Source organism: Mytilus californianus, unplaced genomic scaffold, assembly GCF_021869535.1.
Source record: "Mytilus californianus isolate M0D057914Y unplaced genomic scaffold, xbMytCali1.0.p SCAF_4, whole genome shotgun sequence".
In the NCBI taxonomy this organism is placed as follows: Eukaryota; Metazoa; Mollusca; class Bivalvia; order Mytilida; family Mytilidae; genus Mytilus; species Mytilus californianus.
This window is the reverse complement of record NW_026262690.1, coordinates 83,266,361-83,292,738: the sequence shown is the minus strand read 5'-3', so window position 1 is coordinate 83,292,738 and position 26,378 is coordinate 83,266,361. Positions and strand designations below refer to the sequence as shown.

The 26,378-nt window shown below is 32.0% G+C and overlaps 1 protein-coding gene across 2 annotated transcripts; it reads left to right on the top strand.

The window, feature by feature from the left end:
• The first annotated feature begins 1,701 nt into the window (after window positions 1–1,701).
• On the top strand, window positions 1,702–23,313 carry LOC127738690 (metastasis-associated protein MTA3-like). Of its 2 annotated transcripts, XM_052250026.1 has the most exons (20): window positions 1,703–1,912; window positions 2,387–2,454; window positions 2,641–2,734; window positions 9,554–9,744; window positions 10,334–10,451; window positions 12,028–12,133; window positions 12,566–12,665; window positions 13,323–13,511; window positions 13,893–13,967; window positions 14,811–14,869; window positions 15,436–15,521; window positions 16,043–16,159; window positions 16,865–16,918; window positions 17,666–17,727; window positions 18,570–18,795; window positions 19,166–19,357; window positions 19,810–19,914; window positions 20,914–20,981; window positions 21,430–21,536; window positions 22,211–23,313. In XM_052250026.1, the coding sequence occupies exons 1-20, from the start codon at window positions 1,885–1,887 to the stop codon at window positions 22,320–22,322; spliced, it is 2,157 nt and encodes a 718-aa protein (XP_052105986.1). In that variant the 5' UTR covers window positions 1,703–1,884; the 3' UTR covers window positions 22,323–23,313. The 2 variants fall into 2 exon arrangements, with proteins under 2 accessions (XP_052105987.1, XP_052105986.1); XM_052250027.1 differs by lacking the exon at window positions 21,430–21,536 and having other exon boundaries at window positions 1,702–1,912; window positions 22,211–22,359.
• Window positions 23,314–26,378: the final 3,065 nt, after the last annotated feature.

Below are 26,378 nucleotides of genomic sequence, written 5' to 3'. Positions count from 1 at the left end.
ATTTCCATAACAGTCAACCAACTCTTGATGGCGTCCGTAAAACTTACGAAGGGATGATTTCAACTTCTCCATTGGAACTCTTGGTTTAATAGCTTCCTTGTGAGCAGCAACCCTCTAACAATTAAGGAAATCATGATAGGAAATACAAGCCCTGAAATAGCGTATCAACTGGGAGATATATCATGACTCCGTATGCAGGCGCTGCTGGAATGTTGCTACATAGAAATGGAAAGTTTACAATTGGGAAGCTGAAATCATCTCTTTTGTCGTAAAGTTTTGTTTTCAACCGACCCTCATTGTCAATTTCTAGATGTAAGTCAAGATATGAAGCAGACGTAACTGTGTCTGTTGTATCCTTTATCTCAAGTTCGATGGAATAGATTAAGTTGTTACCTCCTTGATTACGTATCCTACATATCTGAATGACGACACGTATGGATAACAAGGCGCTACTGAAAATATTCTCTCTCTCGGAAACACGACTATGTGTACCATGGCTATACATCCTGAAAAGGGTGGGGGTCAATTCTTGTTCATTATACAAGTATATGGAGAATACGTTATTAATGCACACAATAACCAGTATTTATTTTATCATATACGGTTAGTATGACAATCACTGAATCGCCCGACCCTCAGTATATTCTATAGTATAGACAAGTTTTGAATTCAACTGGCAAAATCGACTGATTACTTACCAATTGTATCGAATTCACAATTACTTACGAGTATAGTTGCAACCCCCCCCCCATCCCGGACAAACAAACAAACAAACAAAACAAACAGACAAAAAAAAACTAAGAAAAAGACAACAACAAAAAAACGGTCATAATCAATACAACACAAAACAATGTCTTATCATATAATTTTGCAATTATCTTGAAATCGAGCTAGCTCAAAGAAAGCAAATTATTTTTTCCAATCCAAAAGTGAAGAGCAAATAATACAGCGATTATACCACAAAGTCCTACTAACGGCGTCCAAACTTCTTCAACTTGATATTATCGCAAAAATCTACAACATCGCTCGCAACCGTCTATCAAAATTTGTATGTTTATCTTAATCATTCCAAATTAAACCGAAATCATAGTTATTACTTCCAACCCGATCGTTGAACACGAAATATATATATACGGTAGTCCATCGGGTGTATCAAATTAGAAATATCCTAAAAAGATAATAAGTATATATAGTTCCCCGCGTGCCTTTAACAGATTGAATATAGTTATATATTTTGAAAAGTATATCCCCCCTTTTTCCTCAAATCAAATAACAAATAAACATATATTTTAATGACGTATTGAGAATGTGGATTGTGTACAGAAAGACATATGAACGCTGACTTAAACTTTATGATTATACTATCCTTTTAATTACAAATACTATTCAGCTTTACTTGGCCTGCTTACGTGGTAGAAAACATATGAAGATCATCGTGCGTGACTAAACAAGATATAACAAATCATTTTTTATTTGGCCTAATGATTGATTTTCATTGTATAAAATACAGGATTTAAAAAGTTAAGTTTAGATAAACAATCAATTAATTAGATCTAGATAATAACAATAATTAAAGTAAATTTCAAATATTCCCATTATTTTCATCGAAAAAAATCATGAACTTTGATACCCTACAAGATATATATATGTAATCTCTATGAAAGACATCAAAATAGTTCGGAGTGAAAACCAAAGCCGCCGAAGGACGAATGACGTCACGTGTGAAAAGAGGAGGAAGACAGAAAAGCCGAGAAATGGCGACTCCATGAAATGTCGTCTGGGGGTGATACTGACCGGACACTACCCATATTTTATTGATGTATTTTTGTCGGCTTGTTGGACTTTTGGAACACAACTGAAAGAACAACACAATAATTACCAGTCATGGCTGCAAATATGTACAGAGTAGGAGGTACGGAAGAATTTTTGGGAAACAGCATGGACGGACCCCACTCTTCAAACGCGTTGGAATATTGTGTCACCATAATCATGTATTCAAAGAGAAAATTAACCGCATTTTTTTGAAAATGTGTTTGTTTACAAGTGAAAATGGATATTCAATCCATTTTGTGAATGTTTTGATGTGTAATTTGAAAAGGGAGTTCAGTTTGGGGATCTCAAGGGGGCAGTAAAGCGGTCGGAATGACAGAAGGAAGAAGTTTTTCTCCTTTTCTAAAACATGGATTTACGAATGTTTATCTCTCAAATCAATGCATAGATTCTTATATTCAGTATGTGTTACAATTATTTTTGTCAGAGAATATGTGAAATTTAATTTCAACCGGCACTACAGTACAAGGAAGCTTTTTAAAATGGACTATGTTTTGGCGGAAGGATTATACTACAAATTAATTTTAAACAAAGAATTTTTATTTTCTTATTACAGATTACGTCTATTTTGAGACAAGTTCCACAACTCCATACCAAATTCGACGTATAGAGGAACTAAACAAGGTACAGCAATTTATTTATTTTTCTTTTATATGTCGTAAAATTAGTTGTTTAACAAAAAAGAATATAAAGTGAGGCCGGTAAAGGGCAAAGAGGCACTCATGGGGTGTTAATTTATCACACTGGGTGGTCACGTGTTCAGGTGATCGAAATGGCTTCGATATCAGATGTCTATTTTCATTTTTTCAGACTCCAAATGGCAACGTCGAAGCAAAAGTTATGTGTTTCTACCGAAGAAGGGACATCTCCAGTTCACTTACCCTGCTTGCCGATAAACACCAGAGTAAGTTTCATTCTACTATTGAAAATTGACTGCACATAAGTTCCATGTGTTGACAGTGCTTGTCGTGGAAACACAGCATCATCACATTATTTTTTAAGAACTTCAAGAGTTTGATATGTGTAAATAGGGACCATTTACACATGAAAAACAACATAAGCACGTGGATTTTGTACTACAAACGAAAATAGTCCGGCAATGAGAGGGTTGTGATTGGTTAACTTTAGTTCATTGATGAGATAGGGCTGTACCTTTTCAGAATGTAAACAAGCCCCATTCCCAGGGCATAATATCAGCTTAAAGTCCATATAACGCAAAAATAAAGATATAACATGCGAAAGCAGTCTTCTTGTTAATTGTGAACCATTGATTAAAGGACAAATATATTTTATTTAGAATAGTTTTTAACTTGTGATGTTGACTGTTGTCAACTGAATGTGATATATCAGTCATTAAGACTACAAGTTGTAAGTATAAATTGCAAAAAATATATATGAATAGTGATACATTTTTCATAACAACTAAGGACAAAAAAAATGGAAAGTTTGTAATATAAATTTCTTTTAAATAAATCAATATCTAATCAATGCAAGTTGTTCTGTATATAAGAATTGGTAGTTTCATACAAGGTTTATACATGTATTTTGCATTCAGAGACATTTCTTATCTAGATAAATTTACATACGCAGTAAAACAATGTATAGCAAAACATTTCATACCTTTTATTTTCAAATTTCTTTTTAAGCTAATGTTTTAGTTTGTTACTGATACATGCAGCTTCATACACTTTGTAATGGTGAAGGTCATTGTGATTACCCTAAAACTCTGTATTGATATGTCCTGCTTGCATGAAAGTACAACTTGGTCTGCAATGGGCGAAGTACAACCTGATTCAGTGATTTTGAATGTTGTGTACACATGTAGTTAATACCCAATCACATTTTATTCACTCTCATATTTTAAACTAAATCTTTGCAGACAATCTCCCTAGATTTTTTTACATTTAAGTACTTAGAAGTATTTTTGTACATTTGATATCTATCTGATTCTCTATTTATTGTTAAATAAATGAATAAATTATCAATAATGACAATAAAGTGAAAAGAGAACTCTGAACCAGTAATAGCTTTTCAGAACAGTGAAATGAGATTTTTATTTGTTTTAAGCTGTAGACCTCAAAGGTTTGTTGACGTTATATGTATTTGTGTGAAAATGTTGGGTCCTGTTGCCATTCACTTGAAGAAATAATTTTATAATTGAGCTTTGTTGCGGAAATGAGACATATTGATCCTACATTTGTTGGCAGCATTAACATTTAAATTTAGACTGGTTAAAGTTTTTTTAGATGTCAAACCTTCATGCAATTTTATGTAAATTGGAAAAAGCTTTTTTATGATCAAAAGATAGTATCTAGATCAATATAATGAAAATAATTTTTTTCCATCTTTCTGCATTTTACTGATAAAAGGACATATTTTGTTTTTGCAGTTGACATGTACAAGTCATGTAGTCTGATGATTAAATTTATTAGACATGTATCACTTGGTCAAAACTTGATAGAATTTTATGAAACTTTGCCAGAAGCTTTAATTTTTATACGACCGCAAAAATTGAAAATTTTTTGGTCGTATATTGGTATGACGTTGGCGTCGTCGTCGTCGTCGTCGTCGTCTGGCGTCGTCCGAAGACGCATTGGTTTTTCGCACTCTAACTTTAGTTTAAGTGAATGGATCTCCATGAAATTTTACCATAAGGTTCAATACCATAAAAGGAAGGTTGGGATTGATTTTGGGGGTTATGGTACCAACAGTTAAGGAATTAGGGGCCAAAAAGGGGCCAACAATAAGCATTTTTGTAACTTCCAGACAATAACTTGTGTGTAAGTGTATGGATCTCTCTGACATTGTACCACAAGGTTCCATATCACAAAGGGAAGGCTGTAATTGATTTTGGGGGTAATTGCCTCAAAATGTTAGGAATTAGGGGCCAAAAAAGGGGCAAAAAACAAGCATTTTTCTAGTTTCATGACAATAACTTGTGTGTAAGTGTTTGGATATTTCTGAAATTGTACTACAAGGTTCCATATCACAAAGGGAAAGCTGGAATTGAGTTTGGGGGTAATTGCCCGAAACGTTTAGGAATTGGGGGCCAAAAAAGGGCCAAAAATAAGCATTTTTCTAGTTTCCAGACAATAACTTGTGTTCAAGTGTATGGATCTCTCTGAAATTGTACTGCAAGGTACCATACCACAAAGGGAAGGCTGAGATTGAGTTTGGGGGTGATGAATCATAAGGGGGTTCAAAAAATTTTGGGGGGGGATTTTTTTTTTTCTTTTTTTCCTTTTTTTTTTCTTTTAAAATTTTCCATTTTAAGTTGGTTATTTCTGATTTATATTTAAAAGCAAATAATAATGATATGGTAGGAGATACACACCAAACAGGATGTGTAAATTATTATATAATAAGTATTGTGCAATAGCAAGAAATTTTCAATTGCACAGTATTGCACAATAGCAAGAAATCTTCAATTGCACAGTATTGCGCAATAGCAAGAAATCTTCAATTGCACAGTATTGCGCAATAGCAAGAAATATCCAATAGCACAATATTGCGCAATAGCAAGAAATTGTCAATTGTACAGTATTGCGCAATAGCAAGAAATAATCAATTGCACAGTATTGTGCAAAAGAAGATACTTCGTATAAATTGCTTATTTCTTGATCAATTTCAATGGGGTTTTATTCTTGAATTCTTGGGGTTCTTTAATATGCTGAATCTAACCGTGTATTAAGTTTTTGGATTTTGGGCCCCGTTTTTAAATTGGTCCACATTGAGGTCCAAAGGGTCCAAAATTGAACTTTGTTTGATTTCATCAAAAATTGAATTATTGGGGTTCTTTGATATGCCGAATCTAACCGTGTATTTAGATTCTTAATTTTTGGTTCTGTTTTCAAATTGGTCTACATAAAGGTCCAAAGGGTCCAAAATTAAACTTAGTTTGATTTCAACAAAAATTGAATATATGGGGTTCTTTGATATGCTGAATCTAACCATGTATTTAGATTTTTGATTATGGGCCCAGTTTTCAAGTTGGTCCAAATTGGGGTCTAAAATTAAACTTTGTTTGATTTCAACAAAAATTGAATAAATGGGGTTCTTTGATATGCTGAATCTAACCATGTATTTAGATTTTTGATTATGGGCCCAGTTTTCAAGTTGGTCCAAATCGGGGTCCAAAATTAAACTTTGTTTGATTTCAACAAAAATTGAATATATGGGGTTCTTTGATATGCTGAATCTAACCATGTATTTAGATTTTTGATTGTTGGGCCCCGTTATCAACTTTGTCCACATTGAGATCAAAAGGGTCCAAAATTAAACTTTGTTTGATTTCATCAAAAATTGAATATATGGGGTTCTTTGATATGCTGATTCTAACCATGTATTTAGATTTTTGATTATGGGCCCAGTTTTCAAGTTGGTCCAAATCGGGGTCCAAAATTAAACTTTGTTTGATTTCAACAAAAATTGAATATATGGGGTTCTTTGATATGCTGAATCTAACCATGTATTTAGATTTTTGATTATGGGCCCAGTTTTCAAGTTGGTCCAAATCGGGGTCCAAAATTAAACTTTGTTTGATTTCAACAAAAATTGAATATATGGGGTTCTGTAATATGCTGAATCTAACCGTGTATTAAGTTTTTGGATTTTGGGCCCCGTTTTTAAATTGGTCCACATTGAAGTCCAAAGGGTCCAAAATTTAACTTTGTTTGATTTCATCAAAAATTGAATTATTGGGGTTCTTTGATATGCTGAATCTAACCGTGTATTTAGATTCTTAATTTTTGGTTCCGTTTTCAAATTGGTCTACATAAAGGTCCAAAGGGTCCAAAATTAAAATTAGTTTGATTTTAACAAAAATTGAATTTTTAGGGTTCTGTGATATGCTGAATCTAAACATGTATTTAGATTTTTGATTATGGGCCCAGTTTTCAAGTTGGTCCAAATCGGGGTCCAAAATTAAACTTTGTTTGATTTCAACAAAAATTGAATATATGGGGTTCTTTGATATGCTGAATCTAACCATGTATTTAGATTTTTGATTTTTGGGCCCTGTTATCATTTTTGTCCACATTGAGGTCAAAAGGGTCCAAAATTAAACTTTGTTTGATTTCATCAAAAATTGAATTCTTGGGGTTCTTTGATATGCTGAATCTAACCATGTATTTAGATTTTGGATATTGGACCATAATAGGTGAATGTCCAATTTAAAATTTTTAAGTTCTTAGACCACATTCATTCTGTGTCAGAAACCTATGCTGTGTCAAATATTTAATCACAATCCAAATTCAGAGCTGTATCAAGCTTGAATGTTGTGTCCATACTTGCCCCAACTGTTCAGGGTTCGACCTCTGCGGTCGTATCAAGCTGCGCCATGCGCAGCATTTTATTATGATTAAGAGATAATGTCTAAAATAATTTTTTGTTTTTTTTTATTTTACTAGTAGGTTGACTTAGTTTTTTGCAGTTGACATTTACAGACGGTCTGGTCTTAAATTTTTCTTCATGACAAGATAATAAAGCCTTAATCATTTTAATGGATTGTTATATAACTTGGATAGAAGCTTATCTTCAAGATCAAGAAATAGCATATGAAGAAAAATGTTTAAAAATCTGTGTTACTGCTATATGGACTTACTTTTTACAGTTAACATTACACTTTTACACTGACAGCAGCAATCACAAAACCCTTTACAATTTGTTTGTGTGGAAAACCTCTAAGATTATGTTTCAGTACAAGTGCTTTAAATATAAATTTGTCCTGATAAACTTTGCTATGGCCTTAAATATATAAAGTCTGTTTCCTGTCTCCTGGCATAAAAAATAGAGTCTGCATTGAATTTTTTCCTTGTCTGACATAAAAATATTTTTTTAATTTTAAATTTATTGAATAAATGTTAAAAAAAGATATAAATTGTACATTAAATCTTTGGATAGAATCTGAACATGGTTATAATTAACACATTAAGAAATAAGATAGGTTTATGAATGATTTTTAATGATTTCAGACACACTTTTCCGAACATAAACTAACATAAGGAATACTAAGTAGAAAAAAACTTTAATTGATTTACACTGCTTTAAAAAATTTACAAACAATATGAACCAATCTGATTAACAGATCCTGTATCCATGCTTTGCTATCAAGGATCTGATAACCCTCTGATCTACTTTCTATTTTAAAGTCCAATCAGGATCCTCGGGTTTTGTTCATTGATAACACATCTTCAAAAATTTGTATGCCACAATCTCATTGGTTGATGTAATAATTGAACAGAGAGAAGAACAGAGTGTTGTCAGATTCTTGCACAGGGGATCTGTATTTTGATTGAACATGAACAAGGGTTAATTAGTTGGCAGAAAACTGAGGTTTAACTGTTTCCCAGACTGACATGTAAACTGTGGTAGTGGACATTGTTTCATCTTTTTGAAGTTGTTTCTCTTTTATAAATGATTTGCAACTATATAATTTTGGCAATTAATGCTTATGTTTGTCAGACAATATTGAAACTGATTGAAATTAAAATGTTTTGAGGTGGAAAAAAAACAGAGAAAACCAAGTTGTATACATATGCATGAGTGAGATGTGAAACTTAATTATGACCTTAAAGCTTACAAAATATATAAATAAGGTTATATCAGTTATCGTGTATTCATGCAATTACTTGTGTAAAAAGTGAATGTGAAAGGAAGTACTATCACCTGACATTACTTGACAAAAACACACATGGATTTCGTGTATTCGGTTTATGATTTGAGCTTTATCACTGCAGAGTCATCATCTGGCATTAAAAATGTTCGCTTTTGAAATAAAAGTACACTTATCAGACTGTTATTGCAATAATACACATTTTTAAGTAGGCTGAAATTACTCACTTCAATGCATCATAGTTAAGAAAAATAAATTCCAGTAGGCTTTTTTTAGTGAAAGTTCAACATGTAGAATTTGTATGCCAGTTGTTGCAAAGTACTGTACCTTGGCTTGAGGTCAATCTTTTACTGCTTCTTGACCTTTGGTCATGTTATACTGATTTAAACATAGTTTAAAGTGAGTTTTCCACAGTAAACTCAAAGCTCAAAAGTTATTTAACATAATGGCATAACATGAAATTATATACCGGTACATATATGCATTTTTCTGACTGAATTAAGTTGATAAATAATGTTTTGTTCAAATTATGCCTGTAGCCAGTTTCACACCCCCCCTCTAATTAGGATTGATCTGGGAGCTTAGACACACATATAATGTATATATTTTTTTATATGGAATTCAGAAGTGTATATCAAAACTTTATATATCTATTAAACCTACTATGGAATGTGTGTCATTCTAGGCCTTTTGAACTCTTAGAAACAATTCCAATTACTTGACCTTCCTTCTCTATTAATTAAACAAAAATAGTTTACACTACTGGTGTCCTAGCTTCTTTTATTGATCATGTTTATTGACAGGTTAAAGTGTATAGACTATAGTGGAGACAGATGTTTTTTGATATTTTAGTTTCTACAAGAATTGCATAGAGGAAATAGAGAATGACACATTAAAGGGAGATAATTGAAGTACAAACAAATTGAAAGTTAAAAAAAATTATGTTAGCTGCCCACTTTTATATTTAGCTTGTGCTAAGAAACTTGCAAAAGAAGTTTGAATTGATATTTTCCAGAAGAAACATGCATATTTTTTACTAGAAAATAATTTTTTTTTGTGAATAATGAAAGTTAGTTAAAAATGTACATGTATTTAATTAATTTATTGCAGATATGCTTGAAGATAGTGAAATTGAAGCCAGGGTAGAAGATGTATCAGAAAAACAAAAACACCAATTAAAACACAGAGAATTGTTCTTATCAAGACAAGTAGAAACTTTGCCAGCAACACATATTAGAGGAAAATGTGTTGTCACTCTCTTAAATGAAACAGAATCACTGTTGACATATTTAAACAAAGATGTAAGCAAAATTACCTATCTATATTATCCATATGGTTAAATGTAAACAAGAAAATTAAATATTCATCAAACTGTGAGTAATAAGTCACTAAATAAAATGACAAGTATTTAAAATAATGTTATAGGAATTTGGAAAATTGAAAACTATGGATTAAGCAAATTACAAAAATGTATAAGATATTTTGACCATCACATTTTTTTAAGGGAGCTCATTGTACATTAGAATAGTTATTACATGAAATATTACAAATCATAGTTCTTTTAAATGTTTGATTGATTGATTGATTTTTGGTGTTTTAACACCACTTTTAAGCACCGCTTTTGGGCTATTTCATGGCAGCCAGTTTTTATTGGTGGAGGAAGCCGGAGTGCCCGGAGAAAACCACTGACCTTCGATAGGAAAACTGACAATCCTAGTCAATTAAGATTGGAGTCGAGTGCACCCGCACTAGCGGGGTTCGAACTCACAACCTCAGTGTTGACTGGCTAGTGATTACAGTAGTAACTACTTAGACCATTCGGCCATCGAGGCCCCTTAAATGTTTGAAAGAATGGAGTTATTGACATGAAATTTGTATATATGATTTCAGGACACATTTTTTTATTCACTCGTCTATGACCCTTCACAAAGAACATTGTTAGCAGATAAAGGAGAGATTAGAGTAGGATCAAGGTTCCAGGCTGAAAGTTTACCAAGTGTACTGCCAGGTAGGTTTGGATGATTTTATATCTGTTCTGTAAGGAGTTTAACTAGTCTGTCTGTCCTATTTGTTTTCATTAATAGATCTAAGGATCAAGTACTGTTAAATCATTTAGAACTGATAACATTCCATTATACTTTCTTTGATGGTAATTATTACATCAGCCAATGAAATTCCTGCCCAGGGCTTCCAAAAGGGTCATATTGTCAGCACTTGACCGGTTATTTTAAGTTGTAACAATACCAGAGGATCCTGAAAGGTCTTTAAAACAGAAAGTAGAATAGAGCATTGTCAGATCCTTATAAGTAAAGCATGGTTATTCAGATTGGTTTAAAATTTACATCCTCCTCATTAAACCAAAGTTGCCAACTTGTAAATGCAGCCAAGAATGTGTTTTTGTCCAAGTTGAATTTCAAAATTATAGGTTAAACAAATGAAATATGTAAGAAAAGAGGAATATCTGATTTAGCAATTTAATATAAAAAATTATTAAATCAAATAGAGTAAAACTGTCGTAAAGTTTTTATACGACGGCAAAAAATTTTTTTTTTTTTCAGTTGTATATTGCTATCATGTCGTCTGAAGACATTTGGTTTCCGAACAATAACCTTAGTTAAAGTGTATGGATCTCTACGAAATTTAAGCAAAAGGTTCAATACCACTAAAGGAAGGTTGGGATTGTTTTTGGGGGTGATGGTCCCAACCGTTCAGGAATTAGGAGCCAAAAAGTGTCCATGAAATTTTCTATTTTCAGGACAATAACTTGTGTATAAGTATTTTGATTGCTCTGAAATTGTACCACAAGGTTCAATACCACAAGTAGAAGGTTGGGATTCATTTTGGGGGTAATTGCCCAAACCGTTCAGGAATTAGGGGCCAAAAAGGGTCTAAAACAAGCATTTTCTAGTTTTCAGACAATAACTTGTGTTTAAGTGTATGGATGTCTCTTAAATTGTACCACATTTTACAAAAAGAAAATTTCTTCAAATATTTTTTTTTTTTGGAGGGGGTAAACAAAAAAAAAATTTTATTGGGGGGGGTCAATTTTTTCCCCTCAAGATTTAAGAAATGGTCAATTTTCCAAAGAAAAATTGGGGGTCACAATTTATTTTGCTAATTTTTTGTATATAGTCTGAAAACAGATTTACTAAGTATTGCGCAACAGCACAGTGTCTTGCACAACAGCAAGAAATCTCCAATTGAATATAAATTCAAATCATATAACCAATTTCAAGTTCTTTGACTACATTTATTCTGTTTCAGAAACCTATAATGTGTCAAATATTTAATTACAATCCAAATTCAGACTTGTATCAAGCTTGAATATTGTGTCCATTTTTGCCCCAACTGTTCAGGGTTGGACCTCGGCGGTCGTATCCAGCTGCGTTCAGCGAAGCAGTTTATTACATTCATACTTTCTTTTAGTTTCATTTTAAATGTGAAAAAGGTAATTGTGATGTTAGCTGTAGATATCCTTTTATTAACTGCTTACAAAGGGGGTGGAGTTTGTTTGCAAAGATAGATTTTGAATTTTTAATATCTTAAATACAAAAACTTGACTTCAGTTATCATATGTATTGTAGAAGGAGAAGACGATTGCAGAAAAATGGAAGAATTGGAAGAACTGATATGGACACCTGAGCATGGCCTGTCTGATAGACAAGTTGACCAGTTCCTCATTATAGCCAGGTGATTGTTGTAAAATTATCTTGGGACTACTTAAATACATCTTTTCATAGAAATTTATGTCATCAAGTTTTAAACTGATAAAAAAGTGAACATTTGGATATAAGAAGAAAATATTATTTTGTTTTTCCAACATTTTACGAGATTCAGGAATTCTAACCCCTGTCAAAAAATATTGTGTGTTTCTCTGTAGTAATTGGCAAAGAAGTATAATTATCTGATTCATCTTCATTTGCTTATCTTTAACAATTTGCTGGCAAAATAGTTGTAGCACTCTTCAGCTGGATAGGATCAGAATTGTGTTACTAGTTTAGAAAATAATTAATACTTTGTTGATTTAGACAGTCTTATAGTAGTATGTTGATGTTTAAATGTAAGAATAGTATTTCTTAGTGCATTGTCTACACAATATTGTTAATGTAATATTTTTGACAGGTCTGTGGGTACATTTGCCAGAGCATTAGATTGTACAAGTACTGTTAGACAACCAAGTCTACACATGAGTGCAGCTGCAGCTTCAAGAGATATTACACTGGTAAGACCCCAAAATATTTTACATGTATAGGGTTTTTTGCGTTTAGCATAAATTTGAGCTTTGACCACAACTTTTAATGAGGATCTATTCACACATAAACATTTCACCAACAAAACAGATATTGCAGCATGCTTAATCCTTTTGCATTTTAACCGATTAATAAAAAATATCCTACCAACCTACAAACCATATATATATTTCTATGTCAGGAAATGATATACACATTTTTCCTTGTAGATAAGTTATTGACTTCTTATGCACACACAATTAAGAAAAGATGTTATCAGATCATAGTATTAAATCTTACTTGATATCAGATGGAAATATAAATTGTCTGACTTTGGGCTTATATTAACCATCTTACAAAATGCATTGCTGTAAAGAAAATTTGATCATATTAAATGATGGCAGTTAAAATGCTGATAAATGTTATGCCAATTAGGACAAGGTCATTCTGTAAATAAATGTACCATAGTGTCATAAGGCACAGACTTCATATCACACAATTTTATTTGTACTTTAGTCCTGATACCTTTAAATATATAAATACTTCCACTCATAATAATTTTATTTAAATTTCCTGATTAAGGTGTTAAAGTAAGGAAACAGGAAATACATTTGTTTGTTGTTAAATGTTCATTGTCTTTTTGATTTCAGTTCCATGCCATGGATACTCTACACAAGGCCACTTATGACACATCAAAAGGTGCTAATAGTTTAGTACCCACTGGTGGTCCAGTTTTGTGCAGGGATGAAATGGAGGAATGGTCTGCATCAGAAGCAAATCTTTTCGAAGAAGCTTTACAGAAATATGGCAAAGATTTTAATGATATAAGACAAGACTTTGTAAGTTTTTAGAATGAGCTATGTATCTGATGGTTAGAGTTTCCATGTTATCTTTATTTAACTTACATGTGTATATTGATTTTGTGTCAATTACATTTTGTTTGTTCCCTTTCTTGTTTTCCAAATATGAGGCATCGCATGAAATAAAATGTATTCAGTATCCATTGAAAATATGATAACCCACAATTTAATAACATCTTTCTGAACATTGACAGACACTTCAAAACAAAAACCACACAAACTTAACACCTTTAATAATAAGCTGATTGCTATTTTATTTTAATTCAAGTATGAATGGTTTGTGTATATGTACAAATGGGACTTATTTATATAATTATTTTATACATGTTTGTTATAGTTATACAATATCCTTATTTTCAGTTACCATGGAAATCTTTAAAGTGTATAATAGAGTATTATTACATGTGGAAAACTACAGACAGATATGTTCAACAGGTATGTTTTACTTTATTGTGAGGTAATACACATATTTCTGACTCATAACTTACTTGTTTTTGGTCTTATTTCTTAATGCTGTTAACTCGGCCTTGAGGCCTTAAATATCAATTTTGAAGTATGGTTTGACCTGGCCTGGGATCAAACCTTTGACCTCCCTCACTCAAGGTGAACACATCAACACTTAGGTGGCAGCTCAAATTTTAAAATAGAATTGTTGGAATTTTGCTTTCTTAAGCATTTATGTCTAGCCACTGTCTTGTGAACTATTTTAAAGTGAAATCTACAAATATCTACAAAACAGTCCTGGCATGAAGAAGATAATGAGTTTCTTATTAAAAAAATATAAAACCTGAATGTTACAATTCACTTGACTTAATTCTTCGCAAATTGATGAAATTTGGTTGTGACCAGATCTCTGAAAGATACTAGTCTACTAACTAGTAAGATGTGTGAACATTCTAAGCATGTACGTAATGATATTTGTTCAAATGAATAGGTCAGGCCTTAGCCTAGTCCAGCTTAATAGTGGTGGTTTGACTGGTTGAATTATGCTAGCACATGACAATGCATGCACAGTTGGAGTGTAAGATGTTCGTCAACACTAAGGAAAAGTAGGTCAACAACTTTATGTTCTTTAATCTATTGATTGGTAAAAATTGTAATTCAAATCTAGATGCAGTCAAGAGCTTTGATGTAAAATGTCTATAACCAGACAAAAGTGCATGGAAAAATGCAGATATGCCATCTAGCCTATAACCTCCTCCTGTTCCATTTTGCAATTAAATCTACATTCAAGTTTAATTTAAGACTAAAAGCTATTTTCATAATTTTTTATTTCAGAAAAGAATCAAAGCAGCAGAAGCAGAAAGTAAATTAAAGCAGGTCTACATTCCAAACTAGTAAGTATTGAGCTCAGTGTATTTAGGAATAGACCATTCAGGCATTCATCTTCTGAAACCCTTACTTGTGTTCTCTTTTCATCTGGAACAATCAGATATCCAAAACAGTTATGTTTTAATGCAACTCCATTTCTGAATTGGTCTGTTTTCTCTTTCTCTATATTTATAATTATAAGCACTATTAAATAGCACTGTTAGATTAAAGAAACCAAGTGATAAAAAAAAAAATTGTTTAGTTGTATTTTAAAAGATAGTATACAAAACTGTTTTATATGAATTTCAGTAGTAAGTAGTCATAAGTTACTGATAAAACAAGTAGACTTCCAGAAGATATGTTTTTTAACAAGACAGTTTACTTTGAAGTTGTGATCTCATTAACTTCAAAGTGTGTTCACATGTAATCTGAAATTTTTAACAGCTGTCAAATTAGGATTTTGAAACTGATTTCACATTTTACTGAACATCAAAATATAGTGTGAGTGGGGCATGGTGTCCTATAGACATAGAATCTTGTTTTTGTTTTGGATTAACTGAATATTTGATTTGTACATTATGTATTTTTTCAGTAACAAACCTAACCCAGCAGCTATTGATGGTAAAACTAATGGTTTGGATGGCCAAGTGTCAGGCAGAGCATGTGAAAGTTGTTATGGTAAGTCATCATTTCAAGATATGAAATACATTTATATGATGAGTGTGGTTCCAACTAGAATTTCTACACAAAAATATAAATATTGACCAATTCATACTGTTGATCAAATAAAACCAAATTTGTATTTTCTATATAGTTAATTTATAGTAAATCCTCCATTTTGCTCAGAAAATTGAAAATGTAGATGTTGTGTTTTTTTATATTATACCACTGAAACAAAAGGGTCTGAAAAATGTCAGTTGTGAAGTGGACAGTAAGACTGCAACTCACTAAAAGACAATAAGACCAGAATGATGATACATCCTTTAATCATCTCAATTACATCAAATTGATAAATGTTTTATAAAGGAGTGAGAAAATGCTGGATTAAACAGTTATTGATATAGCATCAAAACACATTTAATAAAACTTTGGTGAAAAAAAAATTTCTATGAACAGTTACTTGATGATAGCAGTATCAGAAAGTCTTTTAGAATTGTTCCTCTTGAGAAAATAAAAAAAATTGTGTTATTTTATTTCAGCTGCCCATTCAAGTCAGTGGTACTCATGGGGTCCAACACACATGCAATGCAGATTGTGTTCTTCATGTTGGATTTACTGGAAAAAATATGGTGGTCTCAAAATGCCTACTAGATTAGGTAAGTTGGGAAAGATAAACATTAAGTATTGTATAATTACTAACATCATTTAGGACTCATGGTAAATTTGATAAAATGTAAGTACTAAATAAATGAAGAGTGGGGGGGGGAAACATTAAAAAAGTTACATGCATAAGGGAAATGTTACAGGATACAGATTAATAAAATTTGATTATTTATTTCGGTCATCTTCTTAAAAGTCGTTTTATTACTGCTGACATTTTCAGTTGTCAGTAATTTACTAATTGCTTTTTGGGTAAAGATTGCATGAATTGCAATCAAAACTCTATGGTACTGACTTGATATCTAAATCTTCCAAGGTTTATCACTACTTTTTAAATACACAAAATATAGTGCATTGATCATAACTTTCTAAACATCCTATCCATGAACATTTCCAGAAATTTATCAATGAAATATATGCTCAGATATTCAAGTTTCAAAATGGTGTTACACTTGTCAAGAAAATTTCATAACTTTTGCAAAGTGCTGTAATCTAATATCTGTTCCAAAAATATCAATGATTTCATTGTTAGTAATCTTTAAAATTGGAGTTATCTTCCTTTGTCCATAATTGTAGTTGAATCAACTACAACCAATGCTTTATACGATGAAATGTTTGACTTCCTACTGATAAATTAAAGCAATCTTTACCCTCCAGTGCTTACAAGCACTTTGACTTTCTACACAATTGTTTTGTTTTAGACGGAGAGAGGCCAGCACCAACCCAAAGACAAGGTATTGTTGCTCAAAGACAAGGTATTAATGTGTGAAGTGTTTCACTTCATTTTTAATTATAAATAGCATTTACTTTGATATTCATTGAAAAAAATTAATTAATCTAGTTTATGAAACTTTTGAATGATACAAGAAAATTATCTATATTCTTGCTGTGTCTTTTTATTTGATACTTGATTAATCTGAAACTTTGATGGGGTTCATATTTATACAATTGGTAAATTACACATTAAAAAAGTGTTTTGTTGCACATTTCAAACAAAATTAAATCTATAAGGACAACTACAATTTCAAACATCATCTTGGAATAAATGATTGATAGTTGTTATATTCAGGACATTAACATGTTAATGAGATGTATATACAATGCTGGCCGAATTTGCGTTCATCCAATAAGTCTGTACATTCAACGCTAGGTTAACAAGATGCACAGACTTATGAGAAGAACGGAATCACCAGACTTGATGGTATACACTGCTTTGTACTAGACAGACATGCCGTGTGTGATTTTTAAATTCTTTATGACAAGGTAATAGTCTGCAGGATTGCATATTACCCTACCCTGACTCTGAGCCAACCTGTCCGTTCCCTTATTGCCAAACTGCTGCATGCTTTGCATTTGTCCATTATGTTATGGATCACCAGAAATGGTCTGTTGTGAATATCCAATTCTGTGAAAGTAACAAGACCAAAGGCATGTTTTAAAGATAAAAATATAAACTGGAGAAGTAGTTTTAAATAAGAAATAAGTTACAACTTTGTTTTCAGAACGAATAGCACAGTTTAATTCAATGAGAATGCAGAAGTGTACAATAGCGGGATGTGGGAAGGTGAGTAACTTTGTGAATTGTATTTGTATTATTATATTTCCAGCATTCTTCTTGTAAAATTATGACGCTTATTCATTTGATGTTAAAATTGTACTTTGTATAAAATTAAATCAGATGATATGAACGATTGCGGATTCATTTATTTTTTTCGTGTGTACCAATTTTTGTTGATCGAGAAAAAAAAGTTTTTTTGTGGATATTTGATTTTGTGTTTTTACCAAAGTCTGCATACAAAGCATATAGAAAATGTTCACTTTGTCAGAATCCATGAAAAATTGGTATCCACAAATAAAAATGAATCCACAGTATACATAAAGGTAGACTTTAGTAAATTCTAAGTTGGGAATCTTTTTATTAATTACAAAAACAAACAAATTCAATTAAAGAAGAAAATAGATTGAACAGTTTAAAAAACCTTATTTTGATTTTTCCATGTGGATGTATACAATAACAATGACGGGCAATGATAAAATGAAACTATGCACAGAATATGTTAGTCCACCTTTTAGCAAATTCTGCCATTGTTAATCTGGATTTGTCCATTTCAATTTCTTTATTATACACGGTAATTGCCTTCTGGTACAGTCATTTTAATTTTTTATGCGAAAAATTATCTTGGATCTAGGGTGGATGTGTTAAACTACTGCTCAGAACAGAAATGAATTATATGAATATTAAAATTCTCTCTGTGGAAGGGGATATATTTTCAGCTTTCCATTGCTTGATAGGTACAGCCCTTTGAATTATATTTTCATTAAATCAGAAGTGCTGCTCAGAAATAGCATATTATTAACTGATCTAGAATATTGATATTTGACGATGCTATTTTTTTTTTTCCCTAGGAATTCCGGTTAAAGGCACACCTTGCCAGACATCTTGCTACAGCTCACGGTTTGATGGTCAGATCTGGTAGTCCTCGACCAGTGATGAAAACTCGAGCTGCATTCTGTCTTGTAACGACTTCATTAACTAGAATCTCCAGACGGTTGTGTAATGATATACTTAATCCACGTAGGGCAGCAAGATCTCCGTTCATTCCTATCAATATAGCAGCCATCAAACAAGAATGTAAGTATAAAGTCAATGGAATCTGCTACATTTCTATTCTTCCATTTTACCTATTTAATATTCCCGCTGCAAAGGAAGGGGTAGGCTGGTTTTAGAACTTCTTGAAATTAAGTATCAAAATTCTTGTAAGCATGCTATACTGTTTGCTGCATTTTCACATCCATAACTCATCAACTGTTTGCCACATATTTAAAAGGGGGTGGTGTCATTTGTGAGCAAAAACTTGTTATATCAAAATTATAATAATTAAGAAATAAGAATTTTTTTTACTGCTTTCTTTGTGTTTTCAGAGTAAGTAAAAATGTACCATAAAGTATTAAAAATGATGTTTATTGTATTCAGTTTAAAGAGTGGATCTTTTTGTTTTTAGGTCAGCTCAGATTAGCTGAAGAGGGCAAATATGTACCACAGATTCGGCCTAGGGGCAAGGCTACTCTAGATCCAGTTGTAGCTAAATTAGGAATAGATACCAGCATGGAAAAACCAGCTCTGTTACTTAAAGGAGAAAATGATCACAAGAAACCTGAGCGGCTGGCTTTCCCTAGAATTGCTTCACAACCCCGTAAGTAACAGTAGTAATCACAGGATCACAACATTGTAATTGTAAGGGTACATTAGATGATAAGCTATGAATAATTCAAAGTCTGTTAAATGTCCTGTCCCTGGAACACTTATAAGCCTGCTTTCAGTTTTATACACATTATCACAATTATCAAAAGCTGTACTGATGGTTCACAGTTGAACTGAAGTTGGTATTATTTTATTCCTGATAATTGTCAATAGTAAAGTAAGGTGATATTGTTGGGGTTTCCTCTAGCAGATCATAACTTTGTCATCAATGCAAATGGGGGTGAATTTTTGAGATTTTCTCATGGTTTTTTTTAAAAGTTGAATTACCTAAAACTATAGTAAGTTATCTAGTTTGAAATATGTCGACATTTCAAATGAAAAAGAAAGTAAGTGCTTTTTGTTCATATGCCTGTCATTAAAGATTATTATATTTTGTTTGAACAGAACAATGGTTTAATGAAAGGTACCAAGAAGCGAAGTTGAATAGTGCATCTATGTCACCATCTATAATGAAGAAACGGGGATATGAACAGACAAATGGCATAGACGGTCAGTATCACTTCAATTATGAATTCATATTATATAAAGAGTAAACTCATAATAGTGTAATTGCCTTGAGTGAGAGAGGTCATGAGGCTGAATCTTTGTAAGTCATTTTAATTGGTATCTGCTACTTCTCCTCCAAGCATTTGCCATTTATGAGAAACACAAAGACAGGTTGGCTTCAGAATAAAGTTTGCAGGTGTCATCCTATAGACTTACCTTGTGAGCATGTTAAAAATCTGACTTGGCCTGTTTATTACAAAGCAGTGTTTAATTATTGTCCTGTCTTGTTTAGTACAAAGCCGTGTTTATTGGCCTGTCTTGTTAAGTACAAAGCAGTGTTTATTGGCCTGTCTTGTTAAGTACAAAGCACTGTTTATTGGCCTGTCATGTTTAGTACAAAGCACGTTTATTGGCCTGTCATGTTTAGTACAAAGCACGTTTAGTGGCTTGTCTGTCTAGTACAACAAATGTATATTGACCTATCTTGTCTAGTACAAAGCTGTGGTTATTTGTCTGTCTGTCTAGTACAAAGCTGTGGTTATTTGTCTGTCTGTCTAATTCTGTGTATTGACAAATCTATCTAGTACAAAGCACTGTGTATTGGCCTGTCTGTCTAGTACAAAGCACTGTGTATTGGCCTGTCTGTCTAGTACAAAGCACTGTGTATTGGCCTGTCTGTCTAGTAGAAAGCAGTCTTTATATTCATATCATATTAACATGTTCTGATCCTGAATATTTTTGAAAGATTACAGCTGAGTGTTAAACATCCATCAATCCATCGATAATCACAGTGCAACGTATGTATTAATAAATAGTATTCCAAATAGTTATTCCACAACAAAATTTTGCCAAATCACATCACAAAAATCAATTTAAACAATAGCAAGTACATGAAAAAACATCTTACGGGGAACCTCTGACTTTTGAACAACAAAATTTTACCATAACGAAAACTAAGTCTACCTGGACAGCTGTAATGATCCTTTCTTGTTTTTTTTATAGGTCCACCATCAAAGCGACCTAGCATGGGTGTTATCAGACAGATTGGATCTGTAATGAGGCACGGCATGGTAAGTCTATATATCATTATAGCAAAACAGGCAAATGTGATGTCTCTCAAGATTTTTTTCAAGATTCACTTGTGGCTAAAGATGTTCCAAGCATAATTAACACAATTATAAATTTTAATATGATGTGCCTAATACTCTATTTATGAAAGAGACCAATTTGTTGCATACAGTAAAACACTGGACCAAATTATGTAGGATAGCAAATGCGATGGTGTAATTTTTCTATATTCTTCATTAAGCATTCATATAACTTGATAAAGGGTAAATTATTTAATTTTCTTATTAAAAAAAAAGTTACATTTAAAGTGAGACAATAGATGTCTGATTTTATCTGTAGACATAATTTGATTTCAATCAATTTTCCTATCTTTTTAAGACCAAATTTATATTTAGTAATAAACGACCAACCTCAGTACAAAATTTTAATGTCAGTGGTTTTAATTTTCAGAGGGGTAATGTAATGAATCATCATATGAATGGGCGCGGTAGAATGCAGATGATAAACTGGATAGATGCTCCAGATGATGTTTACTTTGTTGCTACTGAAGCTACCAGGTAATCTTAGGGTGTTATTATTTGAAATATTGCTGCGTCATATTTCAATTTAATTTTTTTTGATATATTTGATAAACTTTGGGGACATAAATGCTTGAAAATAGAAGATCTGATGTCTGTTTTCAAAATCTTTACTTTCACATTGTTTTAATCACATAGGCACTGATGCAACATCTGTGTTGGAATTTTATTAAACTATGCTCCACTGTCTTGGGCATAGGTATAATAGAATTCCACCTGCATAGGTCTCATACAATATAATAGAACATTATGCACAACAAAAAATTGGTTTGATCATTCAGAGGAATTTGAATTTATCAAACTTAAATTTCAAGACAATTATATTAGATACTTGTGATAAAATAAACATATATATACAACCAATAAAAAAATGCTTCAGATACTGGCGCAGAAAATAAATTCTGTTTAGTATATTAGCGTGCTTTCTTTAATATGCAAGCAATTTCAAAAATGAGGTTATACTGATATGTAGTTTTACACAACATCTTTTATAGATGAATATGACTAAAAAACTAGGACAAAGATGCTATCCAGTATTTTTTGGAAATCACTGAATCCCCCATGGATTAAAATTAATGTATATTTATAAACCAAATTGATATTTCATATGTGTATAAGACCAAAAAAAATTACATTCTATAATTTTATTCTAGGAAAATTAGAAGACAGGTAAATCCACATGATTTCAAAAGAACCGCTAGAAACCCATGGCGATTGCTACCAATAAAACCATCGCTTCATTCAGATGTTGTGGTATTAGACTGAGAGATATGTGTGTGTGTTCTGGGTGTTTCTAATCAACGCAATAACTTGTCAGCCATCACAGTGGTACAATTCTCTGGGAGAGGAAGGCCAAACTTGACTGATCAAAATTCTGAAACACAAATAGACAGAAAAGAAACCAACGGAATAGAAAACCAAACCATAAAACCATGTGTAAAAGATATCATTATTTTTGTACTTCATTCTCTAACTCAGGAAGTGGACTTCATACCAAGTTCTGAGCTTTCCTGACAAGCTATCATCTTTTGTTATTTTGTATGATATGAAAAAAGAAATATACAAATGGATAATGGTATTCAATATTTTTTTGTTTCTAAAACATGCATATTCTTCACTTCTTTTTTCATAATATGTCATTTAGTTTTCAAATTTCAAGTTTCGTGCAGCTATTAGTCTTTGTTTATGTAGCCATTATCATAGTGTGAATGTTTAGCATTTAGCTCTTTATTTTTATTTTGTTTGTTAATTTTGTTTATTGTAGCCTCATTTGAATATTACCATGGTTATATGAAACTGTAGCAACATGAACACACTTGACAAAATTACATTTTACGTACTCATGAGAATCAAAGAATTGTTGTTGGTCATGATCAGGGATGTTGTCAGCCTTTGGCTGTTGGTTATTGTACAACTAATAATTATTAGTGATTGGTTGTTGGACATATTGAACCATTTTCTAGTATGTGTGTAGAACATTTCAATTATTCATTAAACTATTGTCATTTCAATCATTACAGATATCTGTTCACAGTTTTGAAATCTATCAGTGATATTCACTATAACTCAAGAACATTTCTTAATCATGATTACTAGTCCAGGGTTGCTGTAATCATGATTATAAACATGATTATTATTATCCATTTGTATATTAATGTGGTCTGTGACCTGGATTATATGTACAGATTTTTATAGCATTGACTGACTATATATCTAACTTATTGACTCAATCAAGTTGAATAAAAATTAAAAATCATTCAGTGTCAACTTATCAAGGATATCTTAATTATAAGACGACCAGAAACTGGTTGAGCTATTGCCATCTTTTTGTGTTGGTCTATTATGCATGTGTCTTTCACAAAGTTACCACATTTGCAACTGAAAAAATTTACTGGCTAACATGAAGAAACTTGTCAGAAATCATGTCTGAAATTGCATGAAAAGGTCTTAATTTCTGCCAGAGCTAATACTTCATTCAGATGAGAAATTTTTTTTTGTTGTCTTGCCTATGACAAATGTCTTGGAATGTTAGACAAAGGACTGCTAATTAAGGAGCAGGAATGGCGTAAGAATTTTACAAAAAAGCTTTCTATTTCACACAGTAGTAGGGCTGGATAATCCATATCCTGTATACAGAAGCCTAATTGTCTGAAGTATCTGTGGCATATGTTCATTGTTTTTTGCCTAATTTTAATGGTTCAATGACTGACCAAATGTTTTATTATCACATGATATTTTCAGAGTAATAAATCAACCACATTTGGTGTATTGAATGATATTATGGTATAATAGTCCCTGACATTTTCATGGCTCATAGAGCAGTAATTAGTTTTCATGATTAAGTTATTTTGTGCGAAAGATGTTCATTTGACATATTTTCATGTATTATTGATAATTCTGTCCTTCTGTCCGGCCATTTTTGTTTCCATAGTCTTAACAAGTTTTCCTCATCCAAATTTTATGAAACTCGCACACAATGCTAAAGAAACAAAACACTAAAAAAAAAATCCCAACTTATATTTTTACCCTTGCCAAACAATTTAAGAAGAATCAGACACACTGGGTTGTTAGGTCATAACTAAAATTTATACCCCCCCCCCATAAAAAAATAGTTGCACGAATTGTTGTGGTAAGCATATCCCCACATGTCGTCTTCAAAATATCACTTTTAGGTGTTTTACTGTTGATTGGTTGCAGCTTCATTGAAGTTTACACCACACCTATTTTCATTCATATATGATTTCAGACTTGCAGACAAAATATCATTTGATTTTTTACCACAACCTAAGCCAGTCTTGTATGTATTAAATAAAGGCATTCCAATTTGTGTATGAATATTCATGACTAATGCATCAACTACCAAGAGACTTTTTAGTTGTTTAAAGTATAGCCCTATCAAGTTGCTATTCTAGGAATTTGGGGCTGTATAGTCACCCCATTGTGTGTTGCACTTTCTCCACAACTACTTCTTGTTTGAGGATACTTTGAAATTTTCAAAATGTTTAATTTCTTCGGATCTCTCTAGATCTACTGAGAAAAATTAACCAATGGATTTGCAAAAAATGATGACATGGACAGAGATAAAATCTTCAAAATCATATGTCAAGCTCTAAATCACCCACTTTAACAAACTTTCTGAATACATTCATTAGAAATCATCAAAGATCATCTATCAACACCAAATTCCTTAACATACAAATAAGAAAAAGCAGCTACAAATGAGAAGACATGGGACTTGTACGTAAACAGAAGGCAGGGGTTAAACCCTTTTGGTTTGTCTTCATTACGCCCATAATATATCTTTATATGAAAAGAAAAGGGTCACATCTGCTTTACTTTAAAGTAGCTTTCATACAGCAATGTTGTTAAATGTGAAATGAAAATAGTATCTTGCATCTTCAAATCACTGGTTTATTTTTTTTGTACAGCCAAATTAATCAATGAATGATTATTTTTTCCAAGGAGAAATTTTAATTTTCCATCAAAAGAACTCCACAGAGAACAATTGCTATTGTATTTATTCAAGGGGACAGTTTAATTTGCAAAAATGTAAATGGCCAGGCAAACATCAACTGAATACGGGGAAGGGTTTTATTTCCTACCCAATAAAATATTTTTACCAAATTGCAGTTTGAATTCATCTCTACTGGTAAAATGTTTGAGTTCATTGCTAGTGAGGGTTGTTAATAAGAAGCAAGTGCCGTGTTCTGCACATTTCAACTAATAGTGACACTTCAAATATTTTGGAATCCAGAACCTTAAACAAGCATTGAATGAACAAAAAAGGTTTAGTTAATCACAGCTAAGGAATCAGAGCTATGCAAGAGGGAGTGAAGACTGGAGAAAATCCAAAAATTTTAAAGGTGCCATCCAAGAACATTTTCATCTGAGCCTGGTCAAAATGGGTAAAGGAGTTTTGTATTTAGCTCATCTGGCCCAAAGGAACAGAGTAAGCTATATTCATCACTTGACATCCTTCATCATCTGTTAACAAAAATCATCTCTGAAACTACCAGACCATTGATTGCAACCAAAATTGACCACAAACATGAGCAGAGTATCTGGTTTAAAAATTATGTCCAATTAACCTTCTAGCCAATCAACATAGCTGCCATGTGTAAATAAAGAACAAAGGGGTAAGACACAAGTATTGTCTAATAAAAGTTGTTAAAATTATAGCAAACAATACTTTTTCCACAAAATTCTTACTATTGTATAGTGACTATTTTAAGTTTGCGGAAAAAATATAAGGAGTGTAATATTGTTTTATTAGTCCCCTACCGACGAAGGGGACTTTAGATTTGCACTCTATCTGTCTGTCTGTCCATCTGTCAGTCTGGCAAATCAGTTTTCCAGACTTTTTTCTTGGTGCTTGAAGATATTGATTTGATATTTAGTTTATTGATTTATCATGACAAGTTACAGGTCAAGTTCAATTTTCACAATTTTAGCTTTTCTCTTTGTTCAGTTAAAGCCCTTTCCCTAGAATTAAATTTTTGATGAAATACTTATTAATTAGTAGATTTCTGTTCAAAGGGAAATAACTCATTTTTTAAAAGACTAAATGACATTTTGGATTTTTTTCCTTTTCTTTGGTAAATTGTTTGAAGAATTTAGTGGTAGGTTTGTTTGTCATTCTTGAAGATATTGATTTGATAATTAGTATATAGTTTTATCATGACTTTAGTTACAGATCAAGTTGGAATTTTGTTCCAGTCTGATAATTTTGTGCAGACTTATGGTCTTTGGACATAGAAAATTCACTTAAATAATCAGTTTTCAACAGTTTTTTTCGTCATGCTTGAAGATTTTGACTTGATA

Bases quoted from the DNA above. Each gene is read 5' to 3' on its own strand.
- LOC127738690 (XM_052250026.1), top strand. From the start codon at position 1,885: ATGGCTGCAAATATGTACAGAGTAGGAG. The intron at 2,455-2,640 runs GTACAGCAATTT...TCATTTTTTCAG, and splicing joins GTATAGAGGAACTAAACAAG to ACTCCAAATGGCAACGTCGA. The intron at 20,982-21,429 runs GTAAGTCTATAT...TTTAATTTTCAG, and splicing joins CTGTAATGAGGCACGGCATG to AGGGGTAATGTAATGAATCA.